General features: G+C 43.7%; 1 protein-coding gene across 3 annotated transcripts in view; it reads left to right on the plus strand.

The window, feature by feature from the left end:
- Nucleotides 8,643–19,413, plus strand: part of SNX31 (sorting nexin 31) — an 86,902-nt gene continuing 76,131 nt past the window's right edge. For 2 of the 3 annotated variants that reach the window (XM_021089041.1, XM_021089042.1), the window contains exons 1-2: nt 8,643–9,001; nt 9,109–9,183. In XM_021089041.1, coding sequence (XP_020944700.1) covers nt 8,936–9,001; nt 9,109–9,183 — 141 coding nt within the window. In that variant the 5' untranslated portion in view covers nt 8,643–8,935. The remainder of the gene's footprint in view (nt 9,002–9,108; nt 9,184–19,413) is intronic. The other variant, XM_021089043.1, reaches the window with a different exon arrangement.

The raw sequence follows: 19,413 nt of genomic DNA on the forward strand, positions 1-19,413 counted from the left end.
TGTAGCTCCCATAGGACCCCTAGCCTGGGAACCTCCATATGCCATGGGTGCAGCCCTAAAAAAAGCAAAATAAATAAATAATAAATTTTAGAAAAAAGAAAAAAGAAATTAACTTCCAAGAATATGGGCTGTAGATGAGGACTGCCTGCTTCATATTCCACCTCCACCACTTATAAATTCTGCCAATGGGGGCAAGCTTCTCAACTACTGAGCCTCAGTTCCCCCATCTGTATATGAGGATAATATTAATACCTGTTTATGTAGTTATTACATGAACTCGTGAGAATTAAGTGAATTCCTTTATGTAAAGTGTTTAGAACAATGCCTGGGAGAGTAAGTTCTTAAAAAGAGTGAGCTATTATTATACTTGACTCTTGGACATGTTTGAGCAATGTACCTCGCACAGTGCAGGGTATACAGAAGAAGCCCAATAATATTCACTGATAAATTGTAACATCAATAACCTAACATGTGAGGGTAAGAAAAGCATAGAATTTCTATGTGCTATCAAATTTATCAGCTTAAAATAGAATTGTAAGATTTTTTTTTTCTTTTTTGGCCACCCTGCAACATATGGAGTTCCCATAATAATTACTTTAAATATAAATAAATTAGGAGTTCCCGTCATGGCTCGGCAGAAACGAATCTGACTAGTATCCATGAGGACGTAGGTTTGATCCCTGGCTTTGCTCAGAGGGTTAATGATCCAGCCTTGCCGTGAGCTGTGGTATAGGTCACAGATGTGGCTCAGATCCCAAATTGCTATGGCTGCAGTGCAGGCCAGCAGCTACAGCTCCAATTCAACCCCTAGCCTGGGAACCTCCATATGCCAAGAGTGTAGCCCTAAAAAGACAAAAGACAAAACAAAACAAAACAAAACCAACAAAAACAAAAACAAAACCCTCCAATAAAAAGACATAGAATGGCCAAAAGAATTAAAAAAGATGCGATGACATTTCCCCACAAAAGAGACTCTCACTTTAGATTGAAGTTCACACAGACTAAAAGAGAAGAGATGGAAAAGGATATTCCAAGCAAGTGGTAACCAAAAGAGAGCAAAATAGCTATACTTTACTGGATAAAACATACTTTAAGCTGAAAATGTAAATAAGAGACAAGGAAGGACATTATATAATAATAAAGGGGTCAATTCATCAGGAAGATATAAAAATATAAATATTTATCAACCCACATCATTGCACTGAAACATACAAAGCAAATAGTAACACAACTAAAATGAGAAACAGCAATAGAATAATAGTAGGGGATTAAACATACAGACCAATGGAACAAAATAGAGAACTCAGAAATAAACCCAGACATCTATGGTCAATTAGTCTTTAACAAAGGAGGCAAGAATATAAAATGGGAAAAAGACAGTCTTTTTAGCATGTGGCACTGGGAAAACTGGACAGACACATGTAAATCAATGAAACTGGAACACACCCTCACACCATACACAAAAATAAACTCAAAATGGCTGAAAGACTTAAATGTAAGACAAGACACCATCAAACTCCTAGAAAAGGACATAGGCAAAACATTCTCTGACATCAACCTTACAAAAGTTTTCTCTGGTCAGTCTCCCAAGACAAGAGAAATGAAAGCAAAAATAAACCAATAGGACCTAACCAAACTGACAAGCTTTTGCACAGTAAAGGAAACCATTAAAAAAAAAAAAAAAAAAAAAAGACAAACTATGGATTGGGAGAAAATAGTTCCAAAGATGCAACTGACAAGGGCTTAATCTTTAAAATATACAAACAACTCATTCAACTCAACAGTAAAAAACCAATAAGCCAATGGAAAAATGGGAAAAAGACCTGAATAGACATTTCTCCAAAGAAGATATATAGATGACCAAAGATCACATGAAAAAATGCTCAACATCACTGATTATTAGAGAAATGCAATTCAAAACTACCACAAGATACCACCTCATACCAGTTAGAATGGCCATCATTAATAAGTCCACAAATAACAAATGCTGGAGAGGGTGTGGAGAAAAGGGAACCTCCTACACTGTTGGTGGGAATGTAAATTGGTACAACCACCATGGAAAACAGTATGGAGGTACCTGAGAAAACTCAATATAGAACTACCATATGACCCAGCAATCCCACTTCTGGGCATATATCCAGACAAAACTTTCCTTGAAAAGGACACATGCACCAATATGTTCATTGCAGCACTAGTCACAATAGCCAAGACCTGGAAACAACCTAAATGTCCACTAACAGATGAACGGATTAAGAAGATGTGGTATATATACAGAATGGAATACTATCAGCCATAAAAAAGAACAAAATCATGCCATTTGCAGCAACATGGATGGAACTAGAGACTCTCATACTGAGTGAAGAAAGTCAGAAAGAGAAAGATAAATACCATATGATATCACTTGTATCTGGAATCTAATATATGGCACAAATGAACCTTTCCACAGAGAAGAAAATCATGGACATGGAGAACAGACTTATGGTTGCCAAGGGGGAGGGGGAGTGAGTGGGATGGACTGGGAATTTGGGGTTAATAGATGCAAACTATTGCCTTTAGAATGGATAAGCAATGGGATCCTGCTGTATAGCACTGGGAACTATATCTAGTCACTTGTGATGGAGCATGATAATGTGAGAAAAAAGAATGTATATCTGTATGTGTAAATGGGTCTCCTTGCCATATAGTAGAAAATTGACAGAACACTGTAAATCTGCTATAATAGAAGAAAATAAAAATCATTAAAAAATAATAGTAGGGGACTTTAATATCCCACTCTCAATAAAAGACAGATCATCTAGACAGAAAATCAATAAGGAAATAGTGGATATAAACAACGCTATAGACAAAATGGACCTAATATATGTATAATATTTCATCTAACAACAGAAGAATATACATTCTTCTCAGTGCACAAGGAATAATTTATAGGATAGATCATGTTAAGCCACAAAAAAATTCTCAACAACTTCAAGTTGACAGAAGCCATATCAAATATCTTTCTGATGAGAGTGGCATAAAACTAGAAATCAGAGAGTTCCCATTGTGGTATAGCTGAAACGAATCCAACTAGTACCCATGAGGATGCAGGTTCAATCCCTGGCCTTGCTCATGTGGTCAGCGATCCAGTGTTGCTGTGAGCTGTGGTGTAGGTAAGAGAATAGGCTCTGATTCCCTGTTGCTGTGGCTGTGGTGTAGGCCAGCAGCTGTGGTCCCAATTCAAACCCTAGCCTAGAAACTTCCATATGCTGCAAGTACAACCCTAAAAAAGCAAAACAAACAAACAAACAAAAACCCCCAAACTAGAAATCAATAGGAGGAAATATGAAAAATTCACAAATACATGGAAATTGAACACACTATCATATGCCATGGATGTGGCAAAATAACGAAAACAACAGTCGCAGTCAACAAAACCAAAAATAAACAAGAGGGCTATATCAAACTAAAAAGCTTCTGTGTAGCAAAGGAAACCATCAATAAACTAAAAGGGCATGGAGTTCCCGTTGTGGCGCAGTGGTTAACGAATCCAACTGGGAACCATGAGGTTGTGGGTTCGATCCCTGCCCTTGCTCAGTGGGTTGACGATCCGGCGTTGCCGTGAGCTGTGGTGTAGGTTGCAGATGTGGCTCGGATCCCACGTTGCTGTGGCTCTGGCGTAGGCCAGCGGCTACAGCTCTGATTTGACCCCTAGCCTGGGAACCTCCATATGCCGCAGGAGCGGCCCAAAGAAATAGCAAAAAGACAAAAAAAAAAAAAAAAAAAAAAAAAGGCAACCTATCAAATGGGAGAAAATATTTGCAAGTCATATATCTGATAAGGGGTTAACATCCAAAATATAAAAAGAACTTACACAACTCAATAGCAAAAAACAAAACAAAACAAAAAATCTGATTTAAAAATGGGAGGAAGATGGAGTTCCCTTTGTGGCTCAGAGTTAAGGAACCCGACTGGTATCCATGAGGATGCAGGTTTAATCCCTGGCCTCACTCAGTGGGTTAAGGATCTGGTATTGCTGTGGCTGTGGCATAGGCTGGCAGCTACAGTTTTGATTTGACCCCTAGCTTGGGAATTTCCATATGATGCGAGTGTGGCCCTAAAAAAAAAAAATATGGGAAGAAGATCTTTTCCAAAGAAGACATATAGATGGACAAAAAGTACAAGAAAAGGTGTTAAACATAGCTAATCATCAGGGAAATGCAAATCAAATAACAATGAGCTATCACCTCACTCCTGTTAGAATGGCTATAATGAAAAAGATAAGAAATAACATATACTAGCGATGATGTGGAGAAAAGGAAAGACTTGAGCACTGTTGGTAGGACTGTAAATTGGTATAGCCACTGTGGAAAACAGTAGGGACGTTTCTCAAAACATTAAAAATAGAACTGCCATGTGATTCAGCAATTCTACTTCTGGGTATTTGTCCAAAGTAGACAAAACCCACAAATTTGAAAAGACATATATGCCCCACTGTTCATCGCAGCAATATTTACAATTGCCAAGACACAGAGGCAACCTAAGTGCCCATCAATGGATGAATGGATAAAAAATTGTGAAATTTGTAGTGAGTTGTGGTGTTGATAGTGGTAATTATAATATGGAATATTACTGAGCCATGAAAAAGAAGGAAATCTTGCAGGGGATGGGGTGCTGGTGGGCATAATGGGTGAAGATGGTCAAATGGTACAGATTTCCAGTTCTAAAATGAATAAGTCACGGGAATGTAATGTATAACATGAATTATATTGTAGAGCATATTTGAACATTGCTAAGAGAGTAGATCTTAAAAGTTCCCATCACAAGAAAAAATATTTTGCAGCTATGTATGGTGGCAAATGTTAAGTAGACTTACTGTGGTAATCATTTCACAATACACATATACAAATATCAAATCATTATGTTGTACACCTGCAACTAATGTAATGTTATATACCAATTACACATCAATAAAAAGGATGGGCAGAGGACCTAAATAGATCTTTTTCATATGAAGATATATAAATGGCCAACAGGTACATGAAAAGGTGCTCAACATTGCTGATCATTATGGAAATATATAACAAAACCACAATGAAATGTCACCTCACACTGTTAGAATGGTTGTTATCAAATACAAATGAGATAAGCATTGGCAATAATGTATAGAAAAGGGAACTCTTGTGTACTGTTTGCCAGAAGGTAAGTTGATATAGCTACTATTGAAAACATTACAGAGATTCCTCAAAACACTAAAAACATAAACTACCATATGGTCCAGCAATATCATCTCTGAGTATATATCCAAAGAAAGTTAAATCATATCTCAAAAAAAGATCTATACCTCCATGTTTACTGCACCATTACTTATAAAAATCAAGACACAAATACAAACTAACAGCCCATAAATGTGTGAATGGATAAAGAAAATGGGATCTATATATCTATAGTTATCTATCTACCTACCTACAATGGAATATTATTCAGCCATAAAAAAAGGAAATCCTGCCTTTTGCAACAACATGGATGAAACCTGAGGGCATTATGCTGAGTGAGGTAAGTCAGTCAGAGAAAGACAAATACTATATGATCTCCCTTATATGTGGAATTAAAAAAAAAGCCAAATTCATAGAAACAATAGAACGATGGTTGCCACAGGCTGGGGGTAGAGGAAGGGGTGATGGTGGTCAAAGGTACAAATTTCCAGTTATAAGATGAAAAGTTCTGGTGATCTCATGTACAGCATGGTGACTATAGTTTACAATACCATATACTTGAAGGTTGCAAGAGAGTAAATCTTAAATGCTCTCACTAAAAAAAGTAACTCTGTGAGGTGATAGATGTGTTAATGAGCTTTATTATGGTGGTGATTTTGCAGTATATACGTGTATCAAATCATCACATTGTACACCTTAAACTTACACAATGTCGTATGTCAACCATATCAATAAAGTTGGAAAAAATATAAAATACTCTGGCAAAAAAAAAAAAAAAAGGTTCATTGACAATGAGTGAGTAAAAACTGTCAGTAGCAGAGGTGGGGAACGGAGGAGGGCAGGGACTTAGAGAGACCAGACCTGTTATACTCAGATTCAGCAGTGGAATTAGTAAAAGGAAGGAAATGGCCTTGATTGGACGCTGCCACTGTGCTGAGCCGGGGCCCATGCCATTCACAGATACAAGTAGGTTCCCAGGAGGAGGATCCTGATTGAGATGCTCCACTTGGCTGCCTGAAGACTAGACCAGATCCTACAGCCCTACCTGATTAGCCTCTAGTCAAGGGACACTCAGGGACTCTCCTGGCCTTGCTATAGAGTGGCCTTTCAGATCAGAGTTGGCCCACAGGTAGAGGAGAAACCCAAAGACCCAACTACCCTAGAGTGAAAATCCTCTTTAAGTGAGTAGAGGTATTAAGATGATTTCTTGGGAGGAAAATGCAGTTTAAGCATCCACTACCATGCCTGAGACCACTGAGCTGAGCTGGGATCTGAATTCCTGCTGCCATTGTCTTAGCCACTGTGATATCCGGCCTCCCTAACACTAAGGCCCTAAGTCTCCATTCCTCTTCTGAAAAATCAGAATAGCTGAAAGTTCCTAGCTCAAATTCCCCGGGGAAATTAAACAGCAGCATTCTGTACAGCTAGCCTTTGAGAATGAGCAGATGTTCTTCCGCAGTGCTGCTCTCTACCCCTGGTCTCAGAGTCTCATTTCAGGCCCTCAGCCCTCGCCCAGGGGTGATGTGCATCTTTAAGGACTTTCCAGGAGTCTGATTAAATCCTCAAATAAACTACGCAGACCTCAGAAGAGTGGTCTGTGACCTTGGAAAAAATGACTCCACTCCCTGGGCCGGCCATGGGTAGGATGCTGCTCGCAATGTTTGCCTGAAGAGCTACGGGAGGATTAAAAGACAGGAAGTGTGGAGCGAACCCAGTGCCTGCCCGTGACAGACACACACCGGCGACTGCTGCTTCCCTCCACTCTGATGACCATTGCAAGATGGGAGGATCCCTATCTTGGTTTAACTTCAGAGAATTAGGAGGATTACTTTCCGCAGCAACTGAAAATGAGAGGCTGTTGAAAGAACTTGGGATGCTTAGTGCAGAAAACAAAGGGTTTACATCAGGGCTTCTTGGGGATCAAGAAAGGCCCAAACCACTTTGATCTGAGGAGGTTTCTGGTATGTGGAGGGGGGAAAAAGGTATTTTTTAAAGGAAAAGTATTTAGTATTTAAAAAAAATACTAAAGCGGAGTTATAACTACTGTGGAGTACTTTAAGCGTTACATTGAACAAATGTTAACACAGGAAAACTGGACCTGGAGTTCCCATCGTGGCACAGCAGAAACAATTCCACTAGGAACCATGAGGTTTTGGTTTTGATCCCTGGCCTCCCTCGGTGGGTTAAGGATCAGGCATTGCTGTGAGCTCTGGTGTAGGTCACAGACCTGGCTGGGATTTCCTGTTACTGTGGCTATGGCTGTGGCTGGCAGCTGTAGCTCCAACTGGACCCCTAGCCTGGGAACCTCCATATGCTGCGGAGTACTGCCCTAAAAAGAAGAAAAAGAAAGAAACAGAGAAAGAAAGAAGAAAGAAAGAAAGAAAGAAAGAAAGAAAGAAAGAAAGAAAGAAAGAAAGAAAGAAAGAAAGGAAGGAAGGAAGGAAGGAAGGAAGGAAAGAAGATGGATCTAATATAATTGCTGTGGTCATAGAGTAATTACTAGATGCATGTATATTTTGAAAATCTTAATTCATAGTGTTCCGCAGGGAGTGTAAGCAGGTAAGGGGACAAAAACTTCTTCCAACCCTGTGGGGGCACCGACTTGCAGAAAATGTCAACGCTTTGACTTTGAGCAACAGCCTTTTTTTTTTTTTTTTCCCTAGGGCCCCACCCGTGGCATATGGAGGCTCCCAGGCTAGGGGTTGAATTAGAGCTACAGCTGCCGCCTACACTACAGCCACAGCCACGCAGGATCCGAGCCGTGTCTGCGACCTAGACCACAGCTCAGGGCAACGCCAGATCCTTAACCCACGGAGCAAGGCCAGGGATGGAACCTGCAACCTCATGGTTACTTGTAGGATTTGTTTCCACTGCGTCACCACGGGAACTCCAAGCGTCAGTCTTAAGGTGTTCTGTCTCCGTTTCCGTTTCTCATGATAGACCCAGTGGAAGGGGCACTGGACATCTGGCCACAGAGATCTCTGAAGGAGGCCCCAGGAGCTAACACTTGGAGAAGGCGAGTTTTTCTTCAACTATGCATTCCACCCCCCTCCTCACCCACCACCCCCAACTCCCGGCAAGGAGCCTGACCCCAGATGTTGGGCGGGGGGGGTGGGGAGTAGTTAGCGATTTTCTCACTTGGCAGGTGTAGGAGACATATATGTGGCTGCAACAACTATTTTTAACTTTGTGGGTTCAAAGAAACCTTTGAAAAGTTCATGAAACCCGGGACCTTCTCTGCAGAAGAATTTCATCGCCCCACCCCCATCACAAACCCCTCCCCCCAAAGAGCCCCTCAGGGCTGACCCCAGGGTGAAACCCCTAGACCGAGGGGGGCTCTGACGCTCTCTTGGGTCTCTCTCCTTCCTGAATTCCCGTCCCAGGCCCCGCCTCCCCCGCGTGGGAGCAGCCGGCTGCGGGTGGTGGACGATGCTCCTGGTCTTGGCGGTGGATGAGCTCCCCCTCCCTCCCTTCCCGGGACTCGAGCCGCGCAGAGGAAGAGGGGCGGGGACCAGGAGGCGGTGTTGTCCGCCCCCGGCTCCACCTGCAGACCTCTAAGCGAGTGGGCAGCTGGAGCAAGACCCCGCCCCGGACAGCGAGGCCAGCCCTCTGCTCGACGGCCGCTGGGACTCAGAGGTGAGGAGAGCACGGCCGCTGCTGGTCGCAGAGTCCGGATTCCAAGACCGCGCCGCCACCTCCAAGAGTCAGGTTCCCAGTGCTGCTCTGAGGCCATTGCCCCAGCCATGAAGATGCACTTCTGTATCCCGGTGTCCCAGCAGCGGTTTGACGCGCTGGGAGGCCGCTATGTGGTGCGCTGGGGGTCGGAGTCGAACTGGGCAGGGAGGAGGCAGGAGAGAGGCGGGGGTGGGGGTCACCTCGCTCGCCTAATCCGGATGCAGTGTCTCTGTGTTTGCAGCTGTACTCGGTTTACCTGGATGGGTTCCTGTTCTGCAGGGTGCGTTACAGCCAGCTGCATCGTTGGAACGAACAGGTGAGCTGATCCGAGGCGGGTACCAGCCCGCCTACCTGAGACAGGTGAGGAAAGGTGCGCCCAGTGGGCTCTGAGCGCTTGACTCTGGCAAGACACTGCACCTTTTGAGCGCTTCAGGCTCCTAATCAGGGTGGTAGTAAGGGTTGATCGTGAATTGCTTGGCATACCCGAATACGGGGTTGTCATCCCTAATCACCTACAGCTGTGAGATGAGGGAACAGAGTACAGGTGATTATCCAGCCCGTCCAGCCCGTCGATCCCCAGCAGCCATACCTGGGCTCCTTTTCATTTTCAGCTCTTCCACCAGGACATTATCCCCTTTCAAAGGAGTAAACCAAGCCTAGATCAAGGTGTATTCTTAGGAATCTTGTACGTAGGTATTTAATCTTCTTTCTCCTAGAGGTTAATGTCCCACCTTTTTAAAAATGCGTGTTTTGTTTTTTTTTTTAAATGAAGGTATTTATAAGCTTCAGATATGGGCAGGCTGGAAACCCAGGAACAAACTTACCAAGACAGAAGGCCATTTTCCACTCTAGTTTCTCACTCTGATGTCCTGATGGCATTTTGTTCCTGGAAGCAGACTGATTTATTCGCCTGCCCTAATGGGTTTTTTGTTTGTTTGTTTTTGCTATTTCTTGGCCCGATCCCACGGCATATGGAGGTTCCCAGGCCAGGGGTCAAATCGGAGCTGTAGCCGCCGGCCTACACCAGAGCCACAGCAATGCGGGATCCGAGCCGCCTCTGTGACCCACACCACAGCTCACGGCAACGCCGGATCTTTAACCCACTGAGCAAGGGCAGGGACCAAACCTGCAACCTCATGGTTCCCAGTCGGATTCGTTAACCACTGCGCCACGACGGAACTCCCCTAATGCGTTTTATTTTCCTAACAAGGAAGTGCTGCGAGTCTTCAGATGCGTTGGAGTAGTGCATGGACATTTGTCAATGAACTTCACCCTTTCCCTACCCTCATGCAGTTTTTTCAAAGGAAGGAAGGGAAGGAGAAAGAAAGGGAAGGAAGGAAAGAAAGAAAGGGAAGGAAGGAAAGTAAGAAAGAGTTCCCTGATGGCATAGTGGTTAAGGATCTGGGGTTGTCACTGCTGTGGTGCTCTGCATGCTGCAGGCATGCCCCCCCCCCGCAAAAGCAAGCAAGCTTACCTAGGCAATAGCTCTTAAGATTTTAAAAAGGAAAGTCATTTCAGAGGACTTCTGATTTCTAGAGTAGATACATTGTGTTTCCTTTAAAACTGTCTTCCGTTGATGGACAGCTTGGTTCCATTTTTCTACTGTTAAAAACATCTCTGCAGCAAGTCTTCTTGCTTATACAGATAGTGCATCGCAAGAGTCCATTTTCAAGGTATGATTATTCTTTGGAGTCAATTAAAAACAAGTGTAATGTGGTGGTTAGTTGATTTTTGTGGTTGTCTTTGAATTGCTAGCATCTAATACAACGCCTGTGACCCAGTAGGTCCTCAGGGATGATTGTCAGTGGTTGAATAAGAAGGGAGTAGCTTCACGAGTTCCCATTGTGGTTCAGTGCTTAACGAATCTGACTAGTAACCGTGAGGTTGTGGGTTCGATCCCTGGCCTCACTCAGTGGGTTAAGGATCCAACATTGCCATGAACCATGGTGTAGATTGCAGATAAGACTCGGATGGGTTGTGGCTGTGGCATAAGCTGGCAAGAACCTCCATATGCCACAAGTGTGGCCCTTGGGAGAACTACAGAGGCAGGTAGATGGGGATGGCAAAGGAAGAGAAAGAACAGGCTGTTTTAAGCATTTGGAGGAGGAATTTGAAGCTCATCCTGTGTGTGAGGTGGCAATGAGGTGACCGAGACGAGCAGGGAGGCCGTGGGATTGACTGACCACTGCGTGGCTGGTCACCTCATGTCTTCTCCGACCTTCAGTTTTCTCCTCCGAAATCATCCAGCAGGTGGTTATGGGTGTCATCTTCTCTGGGTACTGGTGAAGATTAAGGGCCGGTTTCTCCCAGAGCCTGGCACACAGTTTACATGCTCGGTAAACATTTACTGACTCAGAGGCTTGAAGAATTCCTGAATTGGGCCCTCCTGAACCAACAGACTCGAGAAAATACTTGTTTTCAGAAAAATTCGAGCCTATTGAATCCTAGCAGGTCCAGGAGCGGAGACATAACCCCATTCTTTTGAACTTCTGTCTTGGAAACCATGAACAGGAAACCATGGGGTCTTCACTGCAGTGGACTCATACACACGGAATTGCCACAGCCCAGTGCCCTCTGCGGGGTATATAAGATATCAGTGAGGAGTTCCCCTCGTGGCGCAGCGGTTAACGAATCCGACTAGGAACCATGAGGTTGCAGGTTCGATCCCTGGACTTGCTCAGTGGGTTAAGGATCCAGCGTTGCTGTGAGCTGTGGTGTAGGTAGCAGATGTGGCTGGGATCCCTTGTTGCTGTGGCTCTGGCTGTAGGCTGGTGGCTACAGCTCCGATTAGACCCCTAGCCTGGGCATCTCCATATGCCTCAAGAGCGGCCCTAGAAAAGGCAAAAAGACAAAAAATAATAATAATAATAAAAATAAAAAAATAAAAGATATCAGTGAGTACATAGTTGTCCTAGTTTTCTCAAAATTCTAAAGTGGAGATTTCTTTATCCATTTTCCCTTTTTTTGGTAGGAACAGATTCATTTTAAAGAAGCTATTTAGATCTTAGGAAGCGGCTATTGATATCTTTGTTAATTTAAACCAGTAACAATTTGTTACTCAGTGCTAAGGTTGGTGCCAAGAGCTTTATGTGTCATATCTTGTTTAAGTTTTACAACAGTCTTATGAGCTAGGATTAGAATTAGCCCCAATTAACAGATGAGAAAAGGGAGGCACAACTTGCCCAAGGTCATACTGCTATTAAGTATCGGAGCCAGGTTTTGATCTCCAGAAACTATTCTTGTTATCAAGTCCAACTTTGTACCTCTCGACACACGACACACGACAGGTCAGTAAATCAAGAGATGAGTTGTTGGGAGAGGAAGAGTGACTTTATTCTGAAAGCTGGCATATCCAGAAGATGAACTAGTTTCCCAAAGAACCATCTTACTGGAGTTATAATTCAGGCTTCTTTTATGCTAAAAGGGGAGGAGGTGATCTTGGTTGTTGCAAACTTCTTAGTATCTGAATCCTTTTTCTTGCATCTGTCCAGGTAGGTGAGGTCACTCTGTTCCTGTAAACCTCCAAGAAGAGAAATGTTATTCTCTGTTCTGCAACTGTTTGTCTCCATATGAAGGGAAAAGTGTGAAACCTTTAATGGTCAGAGCTTTGGGAGGGGCTAGCCTGTGCATTTCAGGCTATAGGCAGCATTCTTAACTTGCAGCTAAAGGAGAATACAGAGGTTAAAGTAAAAGAAACAGATTCAACATGGAGTCAGATTTGTTCTTCCCTCTTACACTCTGAGCCACGCCATTTTATGGCTTCTTACCAAAATTGACAAAGTAGGAGTTCCCAACGTGGTGCAGTGGAAACGAATCTGACTAGGAACCATGAGGTTGCAGGTTTGACCCTTGGCCTCACTCAGTGGATTAGGGATCTGGCGTTCCGTAAGCTGTGGTGTAGGTCACAGATGCGGCTCAGATCCCACGTTGCTGTGGCTGTGGTGTAGGCTGGCAGCCAACAGCTCTGATTCCATCCCTAGCCTGGGAACCTCCATATGCTGCAGGTGGGGGCCTAAAAAATGTTGACAAAGTAAATTGTATCAGAAAAATAACCGAGTCTTAAGCTAACACACTCTTTTCCTCTTTTTAAGCCTTACATGATAAAATCCCCCAATTGTCTGTGTTTCATGTGATACATTTTAGTAAATGTATACAATTACCACTGCCTTAATCAAGATAGAGAACAGTTTGCACACTCCTGGAGTTCTCTTGTCCCCTCTGCCCTTGGTGCCCTCCCTCCACTTCTGGCCCCAGATGCAAAGGTCTGCTTTCTGTTATTAGGGTTCCAGGCACAGGATTTTATTCCCCCTGCCCAGCAGACCCCTGTAAAGTTGGCTTTGTGATCATTATTACCACTCCCATTTTAGAGGTAAAGAGTCTGAGTAAAGTTGCTAGATTTAGCAAATAAAAATACAGGATTCCCAGTTAAATGTGAATTTCAGCTAAACAACAAACACTTTTTTTTTTTTTGCTTTTTAGGGCTGTACCTGCGGCCCATGGAAGTTCCAAGGCTAGGGGTCCAATTGGAGCTACAGCTGCCCGCCTATGCCTATGCCGCAGCAGTGCAGGATCCGAGCCTCGACCTACACAACAGCTCATGGCAACGCTGGATCCTTAACCCACTGAGCAAGGCCAGAGGTCAAACCCGCAACCTCATGGATCCCAGTCGGGTTCATTAACTGCTGAGCCACAAAAGGAACTCCCAACCAACACTTTTTAAGTATAATTATGTCCCATGCAATATTGGGACACTTAAAATACAGGTATCCTGTATTTTATCTGTCTTCTCAGATTGAAAGGTTGGGCCACTTAGTGAGTTTTTACTCTTTCTGTTCCATGGAAGATGTGAAACAGCTCAGAATTCTTAATCTGATTTACTACTAAGCACTATTTTTTTTAAAAAGGAAACAATATAAAGACCCCATCTGTGGAGTTCCCTTTGTGGCTCAGCGGTTAATGAACCTGACTAGAATCCATGAGGTTGTGGGTTCGATCCCTGGCCTCACTCAGTGGATTAAGGATTTGGCATTGCCGTGATCTGTGGTGTAGGCCGAAGAAGAGGCTCGAATCTCAAGTTCCTGTGGCTGTGGCATAGGCTGGCGGCTGTGGTTCCAATTTGACCTTCAGCCTGGGAACTTCCATATGCTGTAGATGTGGCCCTAAAAAGCAGGAAAAAAAGAAAAAAGAAAAAAAAAAAGAAGTTCCTGTCTTGGCTCAGTGGTTAACGAGTCCAACTAGGAACTGTGAGGTTTCGGGTTCATTCCCTGGCCTTGCTCAGTGGATTAAGGATCAGCGTTGCTGTGAGCTGTAGTGTAGGTTGCAGATGTGGCTAGGATCCAGCGTGGCTGTGACTGTGGTGTAGGCCAGTGGCTACAGCTCTGATTGGACCCCTAGCCTGGGAACCTTCGTATGCTGCGGGAGTGGCCCTAGAAAAGGCAAAAGACAAAAAACAAACAAACAAACAAAAAAAAAACAAACCCCATCTGTGCGAGTGTGTGTGTATAAGTTTATTTCCAGTTGATTTCCTAGGAAGTTGTGCATCGCAATAGAACAGAAGTACCATCTTATAGAACTAATTGATTTATTCACTTACTTAAATATTGACTTAGTACCTATTAGGTGTCATGCACTGTGTTAAATTAAGTAAAGATTCTGACTTGAGCACATACGATTTTTGGATTTAGGAACTGGATTTCTGTTTCGTATATTGGAGAACGCCGGGGTTGAGGAAGAGAACCTGGCCCAGGTGAGGTGGCTCCTGCTTCTTCTCAGCCAAGCTCTGGAGAGAGACAGCTGTGTTTTTCAGAGGTCACTTGTGACTTGCACTCTCTAAAGTCATTGCTGCCCATCTCCCTGCAGTGTGAACCGCTTGATCTGACTTCTTTCTGTGCTTTTAGAAGAATAAAACCAGTTAGATTTATGCCCTTCCTACACCACCTCCCTCAAATGGGCTTAAAGAAATTTGTGAAGGGGGTTCCTGTCATGGCGCAGCGGAAACAAATCCCACTAGGAACCATGAGGTTGCGGGTTCGATCCCTGGGCTTGCTCAGTGGGTTAAGGATCCCGTGTTGCTGTGAGCTGTGGTGTAGGTCTCAGATGTGGCTCGGATCCGGCATTGCTGTGGCTCTGATAAGACCCCTAGCCTGGGAATCTCCATGTGCTGAGGGTGTGGCTCCAAAAAGACCAAGAAAAAGAAAAAATATGGCAGGAGTTCTCTTGTGGCACAGTGGATTAAGATCTGGTGTTGTGGTCAATGTGGAAGGATGTTGTGAGGCTGCCCTCATTGTCAGGGTGGGAGGACGACGGTGTTTGTGGCAGTGGTGATCGTCTATCTCCCAGGACTGTCTTGATGATGAAGCGGAAAAATATACAAGCTCCAGCTTAATGGTCAGTGGTATGACACATCACAGTCCAGATCGCTTTGAGCTTATGGGCTTTTTTTTCCTCCCCCTTTTTCTATTTTCTTTCTTCCTCTCCTTCCTTCCTTCCTTTCTTCCATCCTTTCTCTTTCTTTTCTTCTCTGTTCTTCCTTCTCCCTTCCTCCCTTTCTCTCTTGCTCTCATCTCAGATCCCAGACCAGGAATTGAACCTGGGTGGCAGCAGGGAACCCACGAGACCGGCAGGGAATTCCTAGAGCCTGTGGCTCTTTTTCTGGAAAATCAGAGATTTTCATTCCAAGGGGCCCTGGAGAGGGAGGACGAATGTATCAGTGTTTGAAACACAGACAGCAAAAAGCACAGTGTTTGTGTCTGTAATTCCACTTGTCCCGGGTCGCCTCTGTGGAGCAGGTATTGGGGGCTGTGGGTGCATAGGGTGGGGAAGAAGGTGATGTTTTCAATTGGCCAGTAAAGATCTCTTCACTTTAAAAAGCAGAACTGTACAGTGGAGAAATTGGAGCAGGAGATTGTGCTGGGATTTAAAAATATGGTCTCTCAACATGGTCTTTCAAAACCATCAAAAACACCTCATAATAAACAGAAGAGGTGTGTTTTCCTTTTCATCTCTTGAGACACTTTTTTGCAAGGAGTGCTGGGGCTAAATGCTAATACCAGATAATTCTCAGGGTGGTAGTGGTTTTTATAGCTAAACTCTACTCTTTGAGACAAGTAGACAAGGCTCTATTATATTTTGATAGAGTGGAAGAACTTGGGGAGCTGATGACTGACTTTTGACAGATTTAATTGCTCAGTTTATTGTGTGTTTATCTTCCCCTTTAGACCAGTGTTAGAAAAAGGAGGGGAAAGATGCCTTGAGAAGTCGGCTCAGGTTGTAAAACCTGCTGGGAGAGTTTTTGTTCAGGGATGGGTATTAGGGCTGTAATCCTTGTTGACTTTTTCCCCAGTTCTTGGCCTTGGGGCTTCCCTGGCGGCTCCCCTGCAGATGGGTTACCCAGGCAGCCCTGCTGGCTCAAAGCTGCTGTGATTCAAACCAATTTACGAACATCTGCGGCATGTGGAGCACATGCCAAGGAAGACAATTGCCTTTTAAAGATCACGCAATCAGTTAATCAAGAAATAATTGCTTGCAAAGAAGAAAAATTCCTGCTTCTACTTAATGAAATTAGCAGGGATGGGGTGCCTAAATCCCTTTACGCTACTAGGTTTAGAGGAAAGATGGCAAACTAAATGGTACCCAGGGGCAGGTAATTGAAATGAGAGGCATGGATCAGGTGAGAGGCAGTGGGAGTGGAGGGAACAGCCTGAGAGAACGTGAACTCGGTGATCCCAGACCTTCTGATTTTTCAAAAGAAGCCAGGACATCAGTTTTTCTTTAAGTAAACTTTATTTTTGTGGACCAGTCTTAGGTTTATTTAAAAAAAAAATTGCAAAGAAAGTACAGAGAGTTCCTATCCACCATGCACCCAGTTTCCCCTGATTTTTTTTTTTTTTCTTTTCTTTTTAGGTCTGCACGCATGGCATATGGAGGTTCCCAGGCTAGGGGTCAAATCAGAGCTACAGCTGCCAGCCTACACCACAGCCACAGCAACATCAGATCCAAGCCACTTCTGTGATCTACACCACAGCTCATGGCAACACTGGATCCCCGACCCACTAATCGAGGCCAGGGATCAAACCAGCATCCTCATGGATACTGGCTGGATTCACTTCTGCTGAGCCACAACAGGAACTAGCCCCCTGTTGTTTTTTGACTATGGTACTTTGGTTACAGTTATTGAACTAGTGCTGATACAACATTCTGAACTATAGTCCATAATTAATTCAGACTTCTTTAGTGTTTGCCTAATGTCCCTATTTCCATTCCAAGATCCCATCCAGATTACATTTAATTTAATTTAATTGCACCCAGTTTCCCCTGTTTTTTGTTTGTTTTTGTTTTTGCTTTTTAGGGCCACACCCACAGCATATGGAGGTTCCCAGGCTAGGGGTCAAATTGGAGCTGCAGCTGCCAGCCTACACCACAGCCACAGCAATGCAAGATCTGAGCTGCATCTATGACCGACACCTCAGCTCATAGCAATGCCAGATCTGTCACCCACTGTGCAAAGCCAGGGATCGAACCTGCATCCTCATGGATACTAGTTGGGTTCATTACTGCTGAGCCACAACAGGAACTCCTTGTCTGATGTTTTTCACGTGACCAGTCTGGGGTTACGGTTTTGAGAGGAAGACCGTAGGGGCCAAGTGCCATTCTAATCACATCACATTTGGGGTAATTGCTCTTGGCCTGACTTTATGCTATTGATGTTGCCCTTAGCCCCCTGACTCAGATAGTGTTTGTCAGGTTTCTCCTTATAAAGTTACTTTTCCCCCTCCTTTGCCATAGTGTGCTCTTAGGAAGGAAGTGGCTCTGCTCCACCCACACTTAAGGAGTAGGGATTTATGCTCCATTTCCTTGTGGGACAAGTATCCACATACATTATTTTAGATTCCTCGGTACTGATGATTTGTCTATTTTCTCCAATTAATTTATTTATTCATTATTTATATTTGTGTGGACTCCTGCTTATGTACTTTATACTTTGGGTTGTACTTCAGTAAGACGTTATTGTTTACCTTGTTTCAGCTTTGGCCTGGGGCAGCTCTTTCAGTTTACTTCTGCATTTCTTTTTTTTTTTTTTTTTTTGGTCTTTTCTAGGGCCGCTCCCATGGCACATGGAGGTTCCCGGGCTAGGGGTCTAATCAGAGCTGTAGCCACCAGCCTACACCAGAGCCACAGCAACACAGGAACTGAACTGAATCTGTGACCTACACCACAGCTCACGGCAATGCCAGATCCTTAACCCACTGAGCAAGGCTAGGGCTTGAACCCACCACCTCATGGTTCCTAGTTGGATTCGTTAACTGCTGTGCCATGATGGAAACTCTTGCTTCTGCATTTCTTTGACATACCCCTCTTATCGTTTTTTTGGGAGGGGGGAGATACTTATTTTCTGGTGCTACAAGATGCTGCAGACTTATATATTTCCTGCATCAGTCCTAGAGTCAGCCATTTCTCCATGGAACCCTAGTTGCTGTTACTGGAGAATGATATTAGAAACCAAGATCTGGGCACTGGGTGTGCTCCTTGCAGCGGCAGTGTTGTTGCTTCTAGGACCTCTCAGCTGATAGAGCAAGAAAATATATGTGTGTATGGACGTGTCCATATATCCTTGTATGTGGAACTGTCTATATTAAGTTAAACATGAATTCATACCATCTCCCACAGTAATCCATTATCACATGGCTCACTCTAGCCTATTCCCCTTACTTATCTGAAAACTAATTCCAGAGTTCCTGTTGTGGCTCAGTGGAAACGAATCTGAATAGTATCCATGAGGATGCAGGTTCTATCCCTGGTCTTGCTCAGTGAGTTAAGGATCCAGCATTGCCATGAGTTGTAGTGTAGGTTGCAGACACAGCTCAGATCTGACATTGCTGTGGCTGTGGTGTAGGCTGGCAGCTGCAGCTCCAGTTTGACCCCTACCCTGGGAACTTCTGTATGCCTGGATGCAGCCCTAAAAAGCAAGAAGAAAAAATAAACACAACAAGTGTTATTCTCTGTTCTGCAACTCTTAATGTAATAATGTGATACTCTTAAAGGTCATAGCCTTGAGAATAGGCTATCCTGTATATTTCAAGCTATAGGCAGCATCCTTTTGCAAAAGGCACAGAGCCAGGATGACTAAGCACAAGTGACAGGACAAAGTTGAAGTTAAGTTAAAGGAAAAGGAATAGATCTACTATGGATTCAGATCTGTTCTTCCTATTACAGAATTGTTAACCTGTACCCTCATAGGAAACAACTTTATCAGTTAGAGCACAGTGAGCAGTTTCTTTTGCCTTTAATATGATGGACTCCCCTCATTTGCAGAATTACTTAGGTCAGCATCTTTTCTCTCGCCCCCTTCATTACAGTTTTTTCGTATATTTGTACGATATGTTAAATTGTTTTCTCACATTCTGTATTCCATCATGATTTTCATTCATTTCCTGAATTTTTAAAAAAATATTTGCACACATGAAGATTGTTGTAAAGTTTATCAGGTTTGACAAATGCATAGCGTCACGTGTGCGCAATGAGAATATCACACAGAATAGTTTCACTG

Source organism: Sus scrofa, chromosome 4 (assembly GCF_000003025.6).
Source record: "Sus scrofa isolate TJ Tabasco breed Duroc chromosome 4, Sscrofa11.1, whole genome shotgun sequence".
In the NCBI taxonomy this organism is placed as follows: Eukaryota; Metazoa; Chordata; class Mammalia; order Artiodactyla; family Suidae; genus Sus; species Sus scrofa.